Here is a 19,279-nt window from a genome sequence, read left to right on the forward strand (position 1 = left end):
GGGCGGTGGTCGTTTGAATGGCGTGAGTATTGCAGGCGCCGGTGCGAGAACTTACAAACCGGTTATCCGTCAACGCTGCTACGCGTAACATAGTGTTCTCTTGAGAATAATAAAAATAAGCGAAACTGAAAAAATAAAAAGCATGCCGTGACCAGGATTCGAACCTGGGTTATTGCGGCCACAACGCAAGGTACTAACCACGACCTACTATACTCCTGACCTGCCCAGATATCGGGGGTCCTATGGAAGCGCGCGTCCCCGCTCTCGTTCAACCGCTTGCCGTAGGTGGCGCTTCCTATAACCTGTTCGTCTGCTACTCTGCGACCGTTTGGACGGCACTGGAGTAAGAACGCCTGTATTACGTGACGAACTGCCGGCATTATGTGACTGTTTCTGCAAACTTAGACCGAGGGTCAAGTAAGCTATTCTGTGCGGCTAAGTATTTACTGCGCACTGGTTGACTAACGTGAGAAGCCGTAGACTTGCATAGTGTAGGACGGCTGTGTCCTTTTAAATGCAAAAAAAGTTCTAATTCACTTTCCGTTTTTTTATTTCCAAAGTATTTTGCATTTGTGAATAATAATTACATGATATGAGCGCTCTGCGCTGGAGAAACATCATCACGAGCGGTAAATTGACGTCAGCGGACAGGTGCTGACTAGCGCCACAACGCTCGTAGGTTACATCCCTAGCGGCAGTAGGTATGAACTAGAACGTGGGCGCTGGAGAGGGCACATCTGGGCAGGTCAGGAGTATAGTAGGTCGTGGTACTAACCACTACACGATCACGGCTGTCCGGAAGGACGACGGCGACCGCTTTCATGATCACCGTCATGGATACTGTCAATCGGTGTTCACACGAGGTGCCGCATAAAAGGGAAACAGAGTGCGAAAAGGACGCGAGAGTAAAACAAACTGGGCGGTGGTCGTTTGAATGGCGTGAGTATTGCAGGCGCCGGTGCGAGAACTGCTAAGATGAACCGGTTACGCGGCAGCGCTGCTTCTCGTGAAGCTGAATGCGGAAATAAATATTTTGTTCGTTCATAACGACGATGACGACCAGAGAAAGAGTACTCACCATTGTCACCGAGTATTTGGTAGGACAAGTTATTATCTGCAGTATCAGACTCGCCTATTTCGAATAAAAAAGAAGAAAACTCCGCAAATCCGGTTGTGTGCACGACATCGTGACACAGAGAGAATATCCAAGCAATAATGAAATAAAGACGTAAGAACTGTATATTTGGATAAGGTAATCTCATTCGGTATGAAGCGCACACACCTTTTTAATGAAGTGTGTAGTATATATACATAGTGTAGCCGCACCCGTAGCCAGGGGTCCCCGAAAAAAATTCCTGGCTACGGGCCTGTACGTGTAGCGGTAGTACCGATGTGTAACACGTAAGTTTCTGCATCAGAATAATTGTTGCGCATGTATGTCGGGAAAGAATGCTGAGGGCATGCGAAATGACGATACCCGGCGTACTGGCAAACCCAACATCGCGCGGAATGTTTCCGTGTCTTAGCTTTGCCCTAGAGAGAACATGGGAGAAAAGCGCCATAACACGACGCACACTGTTTAGCGCTTGAATAGGTTGCTGCGCGAGGCCGTAGGAAGCCAGGTTCAAATCGTTGCTTCAGCCGGTTTTTGTTCAGCAAAATTGTTCGCCCGTCACGTGCGCTGGATCATTCTGGCAACGCAGCGGGTAAAGATGGCTTCAATGCATATCCGTTTTGTTGCCTGACAGAAGTATGCTGACGCGAGCTACTTGGTATTATCGCTCATTCGTGAGATTATGCCTAAAAAGGCGATATTTATCGCAAAGAAGAGCGACTGACTAAGCTACACGTACGTGATTAACAAAAAAAGAAAAAGAAAAAAAAAAGGGCTGCTTCGCGCTAGGGGTGCCAAGCATGAAGAAAGTACGGAGCTTGGCGGCCTTCTTCGTTTCTCTTTTTTCCTTTGCTTTTCTCTCATCTCTGTTTTTTCCGTCTTTTTTGTCTCTGTTTATTTCTATTTCTTCCTTTCTCTCTTTTTTTCCATTTCTTTGCTATCTTTGTCTCCATTTCTCACTTGCTTCTTTTTTCTATTTCTTTCTTCCTCATTCTGTATATGCTATGCTTTACTCTCTCCACTCCTCCTTTCCCTCTTTCTCGCATCTCTCCTCCTCACCTTCACTTCCCTTTTCGATCTATACGATACTATACAAATCTATGTTACGGTCTGTCAGCGTGCCTGGACAGCCGAGTGGTTAAGACGCTCGCCTTCAGACCGTGGGTACGCGGGTTCGAAGCCAGCCGCCTGACAAGTAATTTCTTTCTCGCCATGATTTTCTCTTTATTTTTCTCTCTGTACTCGTTCTCTCCTCTCACCCATCAGGGTTATTACAGGCCACGCCGGAGAAATCGGCGCACGTGTTCTGGGAGCGAGGCAGAAGATGAAGAGGACTGAGAGGAAGAAGAGGACGAAGATTCATGCCGGTTCATGCTTCTCTCGTGGGTTTTTCATACGAAACGACACGTTGGCAGCAAACAATGCCGTGGTAGCTTTTGGGTGTCACAATGTTACAATTTTAGATATCAATGAAGGAAAGAAGATTGCTTTTAAGGGCTCGTTTTTTTTTGTTAGACACAGTATTAATGAGAACAGACAATAACGCCAAGGAAACTTTCCTTGGCGTTATTGTCTGTTCTCATTAATTTTAGATATCGCAAGACTAAAAAATTCTTTTCTCAGTTTTACGAATCTCCCAAAATATTTCACACGTTGACATCACTTCGTTAGATAGAGTTTTAACTGTATTCATGCCATGACCTGCAATTCGTGTTCGTCATACGCTCATGTCCTCTTATGCCAGTTTTGGTATCTACCAAGTTAAGGAGACGACCACTAGAGCACCAAGACATAGGCGGCTAGATAGAGAGATCGAAACGGTCAAAGTGTCTTCGGTTCGCCAATGAAAACCAGCAGATAATGAGGCCAAGGAGAGTATAGGGGACGTTAATTGTACTGTTTTCGAGTGCGTTGTAGTAATTGTGAAACAGATGTGAAGAAAGTGAAGTGGACGAAAAGACAACTTGCTGCCGGCAGGGACTGAAGCTGCAAGCTTCGGATCCGAAGAGGATGGGAACCAAGGGGGTGGGAAAGGGAAGTGAGGAAGATGGAAAAGAGGGTAGCATAGAATAGAAAGAAAGAGAGAAATAAATACATAAAGAGGGAATGAAAGACAGATAGAAATATATTGACAGAAAGAGAGAGAAAGAAAGAGGAAGAGAGAAATGAAAAAAGACGAGGAGCAGAAACAGAAATAGACAGAGACAAAAAAAGAACATACACGAAATAGTAGAGGGAAGAGAGAAATAAAGTAGGCCACCCAACTCTGCACATCCTTCAGACTTGACACCACAGTGCAAAGCTGCCTTGAAAAATTGTTTTATGCTGCTTTATTATTTTGATGACCCTTGTGGCACTTCCCATGTAAAAAAGAAATCTCAGCGACTGGCATAAAACACCAAATTCCAGCAAACAAGGTTTCAGTATAGCAAAGTTCATTTCCTGTTTCAATGACCTCACTATATCTATGTTTAACTGTATGAACTACTTGAAACCACCTTCTGATTCAATCCAGGTTTGTACTAGTTTCAAATATACGGCTTGTGCTCTCGAATGTGGATTCACAAGCCTTCTGGAAGTGAGGCCCACAAGAGGCAGCGGCACCTGGTGCCCCGTATGGCGTACTGACGTCGGTGATAGCATTTGCCCTACTCACCGTCTGGCCCCATGGTTACCGAATGTACGTACAACCGCCAAGTGAAAACATCAGAGATCGAGGCGAAAGTTAAACTTTACACACACATTTTTTTTTTTTATTCTGTGCACTGTCGAGGGATGGGGAGAGGAGAACAAGGAAGATGATCAGGAGAGAACGCCATCATCGAGGTCTTCTTCCTTGGGCTCTGGATGGGAGGCCACCTTGCGCAGCACTTTGGTATAGACATCCTGCAGGGACTCCCTCGCACCTGGGTCGAGCACGGCGAGGCACTCCTGCATGTGGGAGAACATGTGCCACGTTATGTGAGCACTCCTTCCGAGGCACAAAGAAAGTTTTGCATTTTTTAACTAAAGCGTATGGCAGTCAACCTAGTCTGTGCTAATGGACGGTCCTGCATCCGTGGTATATACTGTTGCAACTTTCAGACAACTCCCACAAACAAATGTGAGGCTACCACAAGAACTGGAATGTAGGTCAATATCCAGACTTACAAGTATTCAACAGGGAACAAATAAAAATGAGTGCATGGAACAGCCAATGTATCAGAAGGTGCTCTTACCACGAAACAATGTGTTATGAAATGCTGCACAGTGACAATGCCATTTAATTTGCAGGAATGTTTACCAGCCGATTCCACATGCCGGAACCTAAAAACGAGCTGAATCTTCACAAAACATTGCACCCATTTTAGAGAGCTTTTGAAATATGCCCTCGCGGGCCCAAAGGCACAAGCTATTTTGACAGTTTTAATTTGGATGCACTCTCAGGGTGCACCAATAGGGATAATGAATGCAGGTCCCTTGTTAAACTCACTTTTGTCTCTAACTCTGGATATGCAGAGGTCTGGCACTGAAATTAAGTTTTTTTTTTTCTGATTGCGGTACGTTGTGATGATATCCTTCTGCACCTGCCAGTAGCGAATGCTTCTGCGGCGCACTCAATATGACCACCGCTCACAGCCGCCCAATCTGCACCCAATCTGCCCACCGCTACAACCAGAGCTGCCAACATCCCTCTCTGCACGAGAAACAGCGACGAAAGAGTATCCGGTGAGATGCAGCAGCAAGGACACCCTCCACATGAGCAAGGACAAAATTCAAAAATTTCAGCTCTTGTTTGGGACTTGCAGCTCTCAGTCACATTAATCGTCGCCTACACTAGCATCCCAACACTTCGCTCACACACTTTCAACTCCGTGTTCTTTACAACCTCGACTGCTGTTTTCTTGAACGCTACGGCGAGCCGTCGTCGGCCTCCCCTCATTTTCACAGAGAAGTAGAAGAAAAGCACTCTGGCACCCTAATAGATTCACGAGACAGCACGGAAATCTCCAAACAGGGCTCTCCCATGGCACGAGGCTGGTAGTAAACAAAGCGACGCTGATGGTGGTGATACAGGTGGTTGACTTCAGTTGCACATAGTTACTGGACTCCTGTAGTTTTTTGCCAATTACCGGTATCTAAGAAAGGGTCGATTTTTCATTGCAATTTATTGAAAAAAAAGTCTGACCTATATTTCAGTTTTTATGATAACACAAATGACCTTCATGGAAACCAAACAGGGTCACACTTAGAAGCTCATTGCTCAGTGTCTGAGAAAAGAGGAACTTCGACTGCATTGTTTTTTTATCGTGACACTGTTGTGCCTTTGCGGAAATACGTGCAAACTGAGAACAACAGTGTTCTTGAGAGTCTGCAGTGTATTTTATTTCTCTGTCAAATATGAATGTCCGGAACATACCAAGACCTCACCTGCCATAATTGTGGCAGTTTGTGGTTCTGCATTACCAATATAACGTGTTCTTTCTGCTTTGTGCATCATTTTAGGAAAAAAAAAAAAAACAAAGAACGACACTGGTATGCATCACCTCAGAAATAACCGGACACTGAGGGAGTTACAGTGAAAGCTCGTTAATTCGAAATCTTGGATAATTCGAAATGGTCGCCACAGTCCGGTCCGCAGTGCATAGGAGACCACGTGTAAAACGACTCGTTATTTCGAACAGAAATTGCCGCCTCTGCGGATAATTCGAAGCGCGCGCCGCCGAGCGTCATCGTCGTCAAACACCAGTGGAAGCTTTTACGGACGAACGATAGGTGGCACGACCGGTTTTTTCGAACTTTGATGCTCGGTGCTTGAGGTGGCCTCCGGGCAAAGGGCGAGCAAAGTATGGCCTCCAAAATCACGGGAGCAATTTTGTTCTGTCGCCTTCCCGCTAGCTGGCGCCACTTGTCCTACTATACGCGGGACGCTGAGGCAGCGGAGTGGCGGAGTAGTCCTAGGCCGTACCCGGCGGCGTCACTTTGTTCCGCATCAAAGTTGCAAGATGCCGCGGGGCAAGCACTACTGTGCGAAGACTGTCAAGGAGAAGGCGGAGATTTTGCGAGAGGTAGACCAAGGGAAGTCGAACAAATATGAAATTGCAAGGAAGCACGGCATACCTCCGAGCACGTTGTCAACATACATACAGAACAGGACAGCCATTGAAAACGCCTATGAAGCCAAGGATTTTGGCGCCAGTCGGAAAAGGCTAAGGACAGCGAAATTCCCAGAACTGGAGTCAGCATTGATTATCTGGGTTAAAGAAATGAGAGCTCAGAGTATCGCATTGAGCGGACCTATCATCATGGCCAAGGCAGCCGATTTCGCCCTGTGCTTGGACATTGAAGACTTTGTCGCCTCCGAGGGATGGTTTCATCGTTTCAGGGAGCGGCACAATCTCATATTCCGCACGTTATCCGGTGAGGCAAAGGAAGTGGACGCCGAAACATGCGCTACTTGGAGAAGCGACACCCTGCAGCAGTACTTGGAGAGCTACTCGCCACAGGATGTGTTTAACGCTGATGAGACAACGTTATTTTTCAAGCTGCAGCCAGACAAGATGATCACCTACAAGGGAGACAGCTGTGCGGGTGGCAAGCGCAGCAAAGAGCGTATCACTGTTCTGGTCGCCGCAAATATGACCGGCACGGACAAGGTCCCCCTTTGTGATTGGCAAAGCGCACAAGCCACGGTGCTTCAAAAACATTCGCTCACTCCAGACAGAGTACGTCGCAGACAAGAAAGCCTGGATGACAGGTGACCTATTCAGGAAGTGGCTATTGAAATTCGACAGGCGAATGGAACTGGGCGGCAGATGCGTTCTTCTTGTTGTCGACAACTGTTCAGCGCACAAAGTCGACGTTGAGCTGAGAGCAACAAAGTTAGTGTTGCTTCCAGCATACACGACTGCGGCCCTACAGCCAATGGACCAGGGTGTGATAAGTATAAAGAGGTATAGAGGAATATCAAGTGCTTTTATAGGTGTCACATGCTGGAGGGAATGATTTAGTGCGCGGGCGACGGGAAGGACTTCAGCATTACGCTGCTAATTGCCATGCACATGTTGATGCGCACATGGGAACAGGTGACGGCGACCACAATCGCAAACTGTTTCTGCCACAGTGGATTTGCAGCTGGAAGTGCGCAGGATAGTTGTGACGTCGGGGTGGACGGGGCTGAGGAGCTCATGCCAGTGGCATTGCGCGGCACTCTTCAGGGCGTAAGTTTTGCCGATTATGTTGAAGTTGACACCTGTGCATCGGTGTGTGGTGCCCTGACTGATGAGGACATTATCGCTCGAGTAGCCGGTGCGCAGCCTGTTGCTGAAGAGCCAGAAGGTGAGGAAGACTAGGATGACGAAGAGCCTGTGCGCCCGTCAGCTTCTGAGGTGATGGAGGCACTTAATGTGACGCGTCTCTTCTTCAGCTTTGAAGAGGGTTGTAGTGATCCAAAGGAATCGGTTGGAGAAGGCGGAAAAGAAGAGGCTAGAAGAAGAGGTAGAAGAGGTGGAGGAATGTAAATAAAATGGCTGAAAGCAAACTGCTTTCGTTGGAACTTTATATTTGGCGCAGCCTTTGACAGGATCCGGAAGATGTGGGTGACCTTCTACCTCACACAGCGGGACGGCGAGCCACTGATCGCAGGCTACGAGCTAGACGGCGAGAACTTCGTTACGGCTCCAAAAGAGATGACAACACCTGGCCGAATCGAATCCATCGCCACCATTGCCAAAGAGCCAATCAGCGACGTCATCGCCAGAGGTACTGTGAAGATAAATGTACCTTTTTCGGAGTTCGAAGCCTGGGAAAAGGAAAACACCATTAAGGAGCAACCACCGAGCCATTCTGATGCAATGACAGATACGTCAAGCTGGTCGAACGCTCTTTCGCAGTTCACTTGGCTGCAAAAGCAGCAACTACAGCACCAGCAAGCACTCTTGACGGTTCTGGCATCAGACAGGACTCGTCACATGACAGTAAACCCGGACAGCTTTGACGGCAGTTCCGGTGTAGATTATTGGTTGAACGCATTCGAATGTGCATGTGAGCAGAATCATTGGTACACGGACCGCGACAAAATACGAAATATGCGAGCATGCCTTTCTGGAAATGCCAAACAATGGTTTGACTTGCGTTTTGCCCAACACAAGGAAGATTTATGGCAGTCATGGAAGGACAGCTGTGTCAGTGCCTTCCGAAAGAATGCAGTAGAATTATGGGACAAAGCCATCAAGTATGAACAAAACAGTGACAACCTAGTCGACTATTTCTTCATAAAACAACAATTGCTGTATAACGCTGATCCGAACCTTCCAGAATCATGTGTCGTGCCACTTATAATACAGGGAATGAAGAAAGGAAGTCGAATGCAAATGGAACTCAAGGCACCTGTAACCTCTGAGGAGCTGCTTCATCGTTTGCAGTACATTAGTTCTAACTCTACAGATGCAATCGGTTTGAAAGATTCACCACCGCAACCAAATGCAGCAGGATCCTCTAGAAAAGGTGTCTTCCCGTACGAGAATTGCGTGACAGATCAGCCGTCACATCAATTCTATGAGACTGACACTTTACTTGGAGAATCGTTGCATAATTGTGTGCAGGGGCATTTAGTGGAGCGAGAGACCGTTTTTATTGTAAGCCCAAACATTCTTTTCGCTGCGATGGTTGTCAATGGTTCCAGCGTTTCAGCGCTGATCGACACAGGTGCTTCAGTGAGCCTGATTAACGAGGACATAGTACCTAAAGATGACATCTGTCCAGGAAAACCAATCAGGGTGTGTAGCTATGACGGAACTTGCAGGGAGTTCACGAAATGGACCGAGGCAGAAGTTCGCTTCAGAGGCCGGGTAGTACGGGTGAAAAGCCTCGTAATGTCGGGTGTTAATTTTGATTTTCTTCTGTCCCGACCCGACATGAAACTTCTGAAAATAAACATACTGTGGAACGATGTCATAACAACTGACAATGTCGAAAGTTGCTCCCATATTAGAGGAACGCATCCTAAAATTGTAAAGTGCGCCGAAGAAGTCACGTCGAAGTACGCGGAACTCATTTCTGTTGGCACTTATCCCACAGCTACCACAGCAATCGAAGTTCCTTTCGAACTACGTGACAAAAACGTCGTAAGAAAGAAGCCGTATGCATTGAGTCACGAGAAGAAGACTTGGTTAAGACAGGAGCTTCAAGGCATGCTAGACGCGGGCATCATTCGACCATCCACGTCTTCGTTTGCGTCACCAATTACGATCGTGCCCAAAGAAGATGGATCGTTCCGGTTATGCACAGATTACCGACTCATCAACCGGCAGACAGACTTGTTTCCTTTCCCAATGCCAAGAATTGATGAGATAATTGATGAGACCGGCGGGTGTGAATGGTTCTCCAGGATAGACTTGTGTAAAGGATATTGGCAGGTACCTTTGAGGGAAGACACGAAGAAGTTTACGGCGTTCGTTACACCATTTGATGTGTACGAGTACAACCGGCTCCCGTTTGGGTGGAAGAATTCAGGTGCATTTTTCCAGAAAATGATGAATTCTCTACTGAAAGATTTCATTGGGAAGTTTTGTAATGTGTACGTTGACGACATCTTAGTTTATTCAAGGACCAGAGACGACCATGCGATCCACCTGTCGGCAGTGCTGCAAGCGCTCAGTGATGCACAACTAAAAATTAATGCAAAGAAGAGTGAGTTCTTTTGCCGGACCGCAGTATTTCTCGGCAGGCGCTTTGACGGCAAGACAAAGAGTACCAAGGAAGAAAGTGTGCAGCGAATCAGGTCTCTTGCGAAGCCCCATGACGTTCATTCCCTTCGTGTGTTTTTAGGTCTTGCAGAACACTTCAGAGCTTTTATAAAAGACTACGCTAAAAAGACGAAGTGTCTCACCACCTTAACACAGAAAGGCGTCCCGTTCATGTGGTCTGACGAATGTGAACGAGCCTATTCGGAACTGGTTACAATCATCTCTTCTGACCCTGTGCTAACGCTGCCGGATTTCACGTTACCCTTCGAGCTCTACACCGATGCTTCACACTACGGAAGTGGAGCTGTTCTTTACCAAAGAGATGACAAAGAGCCGGCGTCCCGACAACTACAAGTAATCGGATATTTTTCGTACACATTTACGAAAGCCCAAATTAATTACTGCACCACAGAGAAAGAAGCTCTGGCAGTTGTCATGGCCTTGAGATATTTCAGAACATACTTGGAAGGCAGATGTTTTAAATTGTTCACCGACAACCAGGCCTTGACTTATCTGCTTCATCTCGCACAGCCAAAGGGGAGAATTGCACGATGGACAAGCGAGATCCAACAGTACACCTTCGAGGTAGCTCATCGCCCTGGACAAAATCACCAGGATGCTGATGCCTTGTCCAGACTGCATATACCACAAGAAATAGAAGCTGAACACGTCAACTTTATAAAGCTGTGGGAAGGTACAGGAAAATTGACATTTAAGAACGGAAAGGTAGACGTGCCGGCGACAGAAGTGCAAGCTATTCTGAGGCTGTACCATAACAGTCCAGAATCTGGAGGACACGATGGATTTTGGAGAACGTACAGAAAGCTCACTGCAAGATTCACTTGGCCGAACATGAAAGCGGATGTCGCTAACTACATTAAGACATGCCACGAATGCCAGCTCTTCAAAGCAAAGTTTAGGCCACGAGGGAATAAAATGGTAATGCCGGTATACTCAGAGGTACCTTTTGAAGTACTTTACCTCGACTTTGCGGAAGTCAAGAAGAAAGGCGAGGGCGTACGAAAAACTCAAGCGTTTTTGGTTGCCGTGGACGAGTGCACACGATATGTTGCTGCTAAGGCCGGCCGGGAAGATGCGAATTCAGTGATATCACTCCTGGAGCGGAATGTGTTCAAGGATGTCAAAGTTATTGTTGCCGACAATGGACCAGCTTTTCGAAGTCTTAAGCTTCGACGATGGGCAGAAGAAAGAGGCATTAAATTACGTTTCCCAGCACCATACCACCCTGAAGCTAATTCCCTTGCAGAGAGGATGATTAGAGACCTGAAGATGTTTATGTCTTTATACCCAGACTTCAAAGGCGGGTGGAAGTGTGCTCTGGAGGCGGCTGTATCCCATCACAATCGCTCCTATACTGCAGGACTTGGATGCAGTCCCAACTTTGCGGCTTTCGGAAAATCAAGCTGGTTGCCTGCTGATCAAGAGCTTGGGTTGGTTGACAAGATCGTTCTCAAGGAAAAACCTATGGCGGAAGAAAAGAAACAACGATATCGCCAGACGGTGAAAAGGAACTTCGATAAGCGTCATCGATCAGAGATACCCGATGTGCAGCCTGGAAGCATGATCCTTGTGCGCAAAGGTCTTGACTCGAAGTCTCCGTTTACGGGTCCCTACTTCGTCACGAAGATCGCAAGACAGCAAGGCATACTGAAGATAGTTTATTACCAGGGACCTCGCGGAAAGATCGAAGAGGCGTCACTCGCAAATATACTTCCATACCATCTCCGGAGAGATGAAAACAGGAGCCTGGGAAGATGTAGTGATCCAAAGGAATCGGTTGGAGAAGGCGGAAAAGAAGAGGCTAGAAGAAGAGGTAGAAGAGGTGGAGGAATGTAAATAAAATGGCTGAAAGCAAACTGCTTTCGTTGGAACTTTATAAGGGTGAAGAGGATTCCCTGGGCCGCGTCCGCGCGCTGGAACAGAGAGCCGCAGCTCTGGCATTCAGAGAAAAGAAGCAGATGGTCATTACCGACTTTTTTGGCCAATAAATATTTTTCGTGCCCCCACCCCCGAAATCCACCCATTTTGGCTCATTTTCATTATTTCGAATTTTGTTTAATTCGAAATTGCTCAGCGTCCCCGTGGAATTCGAATTAACGAGCTTTTACTGTAAACTGCTGTAGCAGCTGGGGTCAAACCTGCAAACTGTGTGCCGAACAATAAAGCTGCAACCAGCAACACCAGCATGTCAAAACAACTAGCTCCTGAACACATGCATAAATGCAGATTACATGTGGCACGCATTCATTTGTGCGCACCACACACATTCCTTAGAAATGTTTCTAGGCTTGTGCGAATAGTAAATTTTAGGTTCGAAGCGAATAGTGATTTGGTCGAATAATTTCGAATCGAATTCGAATAGAATATATAACATATTATAAAGAAAAATAGCATATTTGTCATGACCCAAGTAATCTGCACAATAATTTTTAAAATTCAAACAAGGCACGTGCAAATGTCGTTCTTTTTGGTTCAAAAGGAAGTAGAAGCAACTCTGAATAGTAGCAGGATTTGACTTTCGGTAGAATGCAAGTGACAACCTGTAAAATATGTTACATTTAAAAATTTACTTAGAGCATATAAGCTGGTATAATGAACTTTTAAACTTAAAAAAATTCAGCAGATCCCACGCACTGTGGGAATCGATGTAATGCGAAGCAGCCAGCAAAAAAGAGCTGCACACGTCGCCTTGTTTGTCCTTGAGCCAAATGAAATCATTCATGCCATGGAATCTAGTCCGCCATATATCACATGTTTGCCATGCACGCATGCATGCACAATCTATAGTGTACACCATGCCAATGAAACGCATATTCTGGTATATAAATGCATGACCTGTCGTTTATGTTCATCACGCACTCGTGTCATGCCATACCAATTTTGGTATTTATCACGTTAAGAAAATGGCCGGAAGCGCACCATGACAGTGGCATGTAAATCATACCGTACATGACATGCATAACATGATTCGCATGTTAAGACCTCCCATTTATGTTCGTCATACAGTCACATCGCGCAATACCAATATTGGTGTATATCAAAGGAGTGAAGTGGCCGCGAATGCAGCATGAGCGTGGCATATAAGTCATGACATACATGGCATGCATGTCATAGTTTTCATGTTACCACCTATTATTAGTGTTCTTCATACAGTCACATCGCGCAATACCAATTTTGGTGCATATCAATCTAGCGAAATGGCCACGACTGTGCCATGAGCATGGCATGTAAATCATCTCGTACATTTCATGCATGTCATGATTGTCATGTTACCACCTTTCATTTACGTTCGTCATACAGTGGCGTCGCGCAATACCAATTTTGGTGTATACCAAGCTAGCGAAAGGGCCGGGAATGCACAATGAGCGCGGCATGTAAATCATGACATACATAACCTGCATGTCATGATTTCCATGTTACCACCTCTCATTTACGTTCGTCATGCAGCCGCGTCGCGCAATACCAATTTTGGTGTATGTCAAGCAAGCGAAACGGCACGAGTGCGTCATGAGCATGACATGTAAATCATGTCGTGCATGTCATGCATGTCATGATTTTCATGTTACCACGTCTCATTTACCTTCGTCATTCAGTCGCTTCGCGCAATACCAATTTTGGTGTACATCGAGCTAGCGAAGCGGCCGCGAATGCATCATGAGCGTGGCAATTAAATCATGACATACATGACATGCATGTCATGGTTTTCATCTTACCAACTGGCATTCATGTTCTTCATACAGTCACATCACGCAATACCAATTTTGGTGTATATCAATCTACTGAAACTGCCGCTAGCGCATCATGAGCGTGGCATGTAAATCAGGTCGTACATGACTTGCATGTCATGATTTTCATGCTACCACGTCGCACTTACGTTCGTCATACTGTCGTGTCGCGTAACACCAATTTTGGTGTATATCACGCAAGCGAAACGGACGCGAATGCACCATGAGCGTGGCATGTAAATCATGACATACATGTCATGGATGTCATGGTTTTCACGCTACCACCTGTTATTCATGTTCTTCATAAAGCCACATTGCACAGTACCAATTTTGGTGTATATCAATCTAGTGAAACGGCCGCGAGTGCACCATGAGCGTGGCATGTAAATCATGTCATACATGACATGCATATCACGATTTTCATGTTACCATGTGTCAGTTATGCTCGTCATACAGAAATGTCTCGTCATACCAGTTTTCGTATGTATCCCTTCATTTAAACGGCCGCGAGCGCCCCGAGACCATGTCATGTAAATCATGCTGCACATGACATGCGCGTCATGATTTGCATGTTAGAACCTGTCATTATGTTCGTCTTGAACTCTTGTCACGCCGAACCAATTTTGGTATATATGAAATTAACGGAACGGCCGCAAGAGCCCAAAGGCCGTTGAATGTAAATCATGCTGCTCATGACATGCGTGCCATGATTTTCATGATATGACTTGTCATTTATGTTCGTAATAAGGCGATGTTATGACACACCAATTTTGGTATACATCCGATTAACGAAACGGCCAGGAGAGCACAAAGTCGTAGGCGGCTAGATAGATAGATAGATAGATAGATAGATATGCTCAAAGTCGCAGAAGTTCGCTAAGAAATGCTTCGCATTTAAAAATGATGAATTGATGTGAGGGTAATTTGTTCATTTAACCTTGAAGTGGGGCTTCGCGGCAGCGCGGATTTTCCCTGGAAAGGTGTATTCATGGTACAGCACCCCTGCACTGCAGTGAAACCACCTTTACAGGGGATTGCATGTGGTTTATATATGTTTATTCGTTCATTTCGAATACTTCGAAATTTAGAATAATTTAAATTCGTTTCACAAGCGAATTCAAATACTGTAATATTCGTTCGAATATTCACACAAGCCTAGCTGTTTCCATTTGCCAGCGAGTGTGCACGCAGGTGGAAGTAGCACTCACCTCTAGTCCCTGTGTGGAGGCCCGCAGGTGCAGCAGAGCGACCAGTGCGTACTCGCTGTTGGCACGCACCATGGTGTTCTTCTCCTTGGTTCCATTCACCAGCTGGGGCACCAGGGTGCGCAGCAGTTGTGGAGGTGCGCCTTTGTCCAGGCTGCGCGACAGCCACTGCACTGTCTGGGCCACCAGCTGCTTCACCTCGTTGCTCCCGTGGTTCAGGCACTGCGTGGAGAAGGGCCACACTGATGTGAGCCAACGGCAATGAAGCATCTCGCCTGATTGTCACTGGGCATCTTCTGATTGCCCATCCCTGACTGCCCACGACACTGCATACCCGACGCTAATTGGCTGTACGCACTGCCTCAAGCAGCCCGATACTGTCAAGAACAGCTAACCTATGCGAAGTGAAAAGATGCGCTGCATAGATGAACTGAGACGAAAGACAGAAGAACATGAAACAGACGAGGACCTTGCGCTATGATGCCAGGGATGTATAGACAGAAATATTTTGGGGGGCATGGGGGTCGGCAGATTTTGTCTTGGAGGGTGCAGACCCATGCTGCATCACTACTGGGGGAGGGTGGAGCATTGGTGTAGCTTTGGCGGGGGGCAAGTGCTGGTCGGGCTTGAGGGGGGCAACTGCCCCTTTTGCACCCCCCTGCCGACGCCCGTTGGGGGGGGGGGGGGGTTAAACCTCCAACCAACCTTCTGCCTACTTACCGGATGCTAATGACAAAATCTGCAACCAGTATAAAATTTAGCTAGGTGTCGTCATCACTACCACAGCAAAAGAAAATTGTCATATCAGACTATGAGCACAATGTGAATGCTTTTGTACAATTTACAGCAGAGTTATGATTTCTAGGACTGTGGTCATTGCACTTGTGCTGGCTTTAATGTCTTGTTTTTCTCGTCACAACTTGAGCCATAAATAGCGGGACTGCTAACTCATACAGTATGCTGTGCCTGCCTTTTCACTTTCTCTACAATGTCTTTATCTACAAACCTGCAGAGCATGGCGTACACAGCTTCAGCAGGTTGCTATTACATTCCATGCCGACTAAAGAATAGGCCTTGCAATCTTTCAATATTATTGGTAATTTGATTAACTCTTATGCTATGAGCATTCACACTGCCTCTTTCTTCTTCTTATTTAAATTTACACTACGTGTCAGTAGTGTTTGTGCTCTGTGATCCATCTCACAATGATCAAGAGGACGTCTAGTACCTTCAGCAAAAAAATTATGAAATGCAGCAAACACTGACAAGCTCTGCTGCTTAGTACTGCAATATGAGCACTTTGATATTATTATAGCAAATGTAATTTGAACTCTCATTTAAATGAATGCTGGTCTTTGCTGAGCCCGAATCATTGGTCTTTTGTGCTTCTGAGAAGAAAGAAGCCGCACTGCAGCTGTTTTACGACGTTCAATAAATTGTTTGGGGGGGCCCTGCAACACTTTTTGAACACGGTAAGAAAATGCTGCCGATCAGTAGTCGACGATCCTGCGAACGTGTGAGCCAAACATTATAGTGCAGCATGTAGCAGGGAATTTACAATTAAGTTTCAAAGTCAGCTAGAGATCGTTCGCTCTTCTCTCAACAAATGATGCCACATACCCAAAATCAACTGCGTCACATACCCAAGAGACATGGACATTGGCTGATTTGAACATCGTAAGTTACATACGGTACAATCTTGGTGATACGAACTCGGCTGATAGGAAATTCGAGCAGACACATTTTGTGAAATTCCCTGGCTGAATTCCACTGTGTCCAATGGGCCAAAATTTGGATGATCTTAACACCTTTCCGCATCGCGACGGGTGATATGAACTTCGGTACCCAAACCGTTGAGCGACGGCCGAGAGCAGCAGCCTCCAGGTGCATTGCAAGTATGTACGCGTCCAGCGCACATGCAATGAGAATGGTGGTTACAGTCGACTCTCGTTAATACGAAGTTCACGGGGACCGCGAAAAACTTCGAATTAAGCGGAATTCCAATTAACCACAATGAACGAAAAATACATTTATTTCAAAGCAGTTTATGAGAAAAAATCTGTGATTGCCGTTTGCTTCTGTTTGCTGAATCTTGCAGCAGAAAGCAAGTCCTGCAGGCTGTATATGTGCCCGAGTGCTTCCTCGGCGTTGCTCTCAGCAGTGAAAAACCGCTGCGCGAGGGCAAGGCCTGCGGCTACATCAGCAGCCCGCGGTAGTGGCTCACTTGCGGCGGCGTCGTCGTCAACCTCAGTTTCGTGACTAGGCTCGCTGGGCCGAACCATCTCCACGATCTCACCGTCCGACAGTGCACCGCACGTTTCTACCGAACTGTCAGTGGCAACGTACACCTCGAAAGGGACGTCGCCGAGAGCTGGCAGGAGACCGTCGACGTCAAGCTCACTTGTGTCTTCTTCCCCTACTGTACAAGACGCGTCATCATCTGCACCACTTGGAATGAAGCCGCACGCCCTAAAGCAGTTCGCAATGGTTTCATCCTTTACGCGACCCCACGCTCGCGCCAGCATATGGATAGCACTGAGAAGGCTCACCTCATACTGACTTGCATTGTCCATACACAACAGCATCCGCTCAAGAAGATGCTTCCTGTACAGTACTTTCACGTTTTTGATGATCCCCTGGTCCAGTGGTTGTAACACCGATGTTGTGTTCGCTGGCAGGTAGGCGACACGTATTGCACTCAAGGGCGGCACATTCATGTGTGCACTGCATTGGTCCACAAGGAGCAATACATTGCGTTTAGATAACGCGAACTTGCGATCCAATTTTGTCAGCCAATCCTTGAATAGGTCTGCGGTCATCCACGCTTTCCTGTTAGACGCATAGTCGACAGGCAGCGTTTTCACGCCCTTGAAACATCTAGGCTTAGCAGCTTTGCCTATCACGAGCAGGCGACATCGCTCAGTGCCCGTCATGTTCGCCGCTATCAGCACCGACGCACTTTCTTTGCTACGCTTCCCTCCAGCACAGTCATCGTCCTTAAAGGTCAGCGTCTTCTCGGGCAACATTCTGTAAAAAAGTGCTGTCTCGTCGGCATTGAAGATATCTTCCGGCCGATATTCTCCCAAGTATTTGCGAAGTTGATTTTCCCTCCACGTAGCACATGTTGCAGCGTTGACGGCAGCCCTTTCCCCGTTCACGCTTTTAAACACCATGTCGTGGCGTTGCTTGAACCGTGTGAGCCACCCATCGGACGAAGCAAAGTTCTCGATGCCTAGCATAATCGCAAGCGATGATGCTTTCGCTGCAACGATATCGCCGCTGAGAGGAAGTCTTGCTTCGAGCCTCCCGAATCCAGAAACACCATGTCGTGGCGTTGCTTGAACCGTGTGAGCCACCCATCGGACGAAGCAAAGTTCTTGATGCCTAGCATAATCGCAAGCGATGATGCTTTCGCTGCAACGATATCGCCGCTGAGAGGAAGTCTGTTGCTTCGAGCCTCCCGAATCCAGATGAGCAGCGCTTGCTCTAACTCCGGGTGGGCGCCGGTGCACATTCTCTTGCGAGACATCTTGAACTGGTCATTTTCGAATGCGTCCAGTACCGAGCGCTTGTTCTTCAGGATGTTAGACAGGGTATTAGGCTTGATGCCGTATTTCCGCGCAATATCTTGCTTGGCGGTGCCTCCTTGCTCAACTTCTTTCAAAATTTTGACTTTCGTCGCCAAGTCAAGCATCCGATAAGGCCCGCGAGTTGCCATAGTAAATGCACGTGGAGCTTCGTCGCACGTGGAAACGCTGAGTCCGCACATGACCGTAACGAGATCAACAATGAGGCCCGGAACCGGAACCGCCGGAGCAGCCGCTTCGTGATCTGGGGCGCTGCATGCAACTGCGATGCCATCAGCTGACGCTTTGAGCTGCGGCGCTGTGGTCAACTGTGATGCCCTTGGGTGCCGGTCGCACACGCATTGTTGTTTAGCACTTCAAAAATAGGAAATTTAACAAACATTACAATTTCCTCCGGGAATTCAATTGAAAATAAATTCGAATTAACCGAAATTTCAGACCTCTAGCTTCCAATTACCGAGAATTTCTTCCTGTTGAACTGCATGCAAAACTGACGGGACCCCCACTCCACTTCCAATTAACCGACAATTCCAATTAAGCGACTTCGAATTATCGGGAGTCGACTGTATCATTTCCCACAACTACTGTGGGCAAAACCAGTCACTATTGACGCAGTCATGCATGGTGATGACGAAACTCTGAAAATACACGTGCATCCGACGTTCACAGAGTCAAAGCGAAGCTGCTTGCTGCAACCGCGGCAGAAAAAAACCACAGATGATACGGTCACAGACAGTAACGACGCAGTTCTGAAGGCACGTGTGCAGCCTGCACGCACGGATTGAAAACGGAACTACTGTTTGCCACAACCGCAGCACACGAAACCACGAACGCTATCGACACAGCCATGTATCACGACGACGAAGCTGACGAAACTACGGAAGAGCATGCACATCCAACG

At 46.9% G+C, this 19,279-nt stretch overlaps 1 protein-coding gene across 1 annotated transcript in view; it reads right to left on the minus strand.

Annotated features, from left to right (window-relative positions):
- Positions 1-3,914: 3,914 nt before the first annotated feature.
- LOC119390613 (eIF-2-alpha kinase activator GCN1-like) overlaps positions 3,915-19,279 on the minus strand; it is a 298,045-nt gene continuing 282,680 nt past the window's right edge. Inside the window, 2 exon segments of the mRNA XM_049415316.1 lie at positions 3,915-4,045; positions 14,795-15,013. Of these exon segments, the coding sequence (XP_049271273.1) occupies positions 3,917-4,045; positions 14,795-15,013 (348 nt within the window). The 3' untranslated portion in view covers positions 3,915-3,916.

This window comes from Rhipicephalus sanguineus, chromosome 4 (genome assembly GCF_013339695.2).
Source record: "Rhipicephalus sanguineus isolate Rsan-2018 chromosome 4, BIME_Rsan_1.4, whole genome shotgun sequence".
In the NCBI taxonomy this organism is placed as follows: domain Eukaryota; kingdom Metazoa; phylum Arthropoda; class Arachnida; order Ixodida; family Ixodidae; genus Rhipicephalus; species Rhipicephalus sanguineus.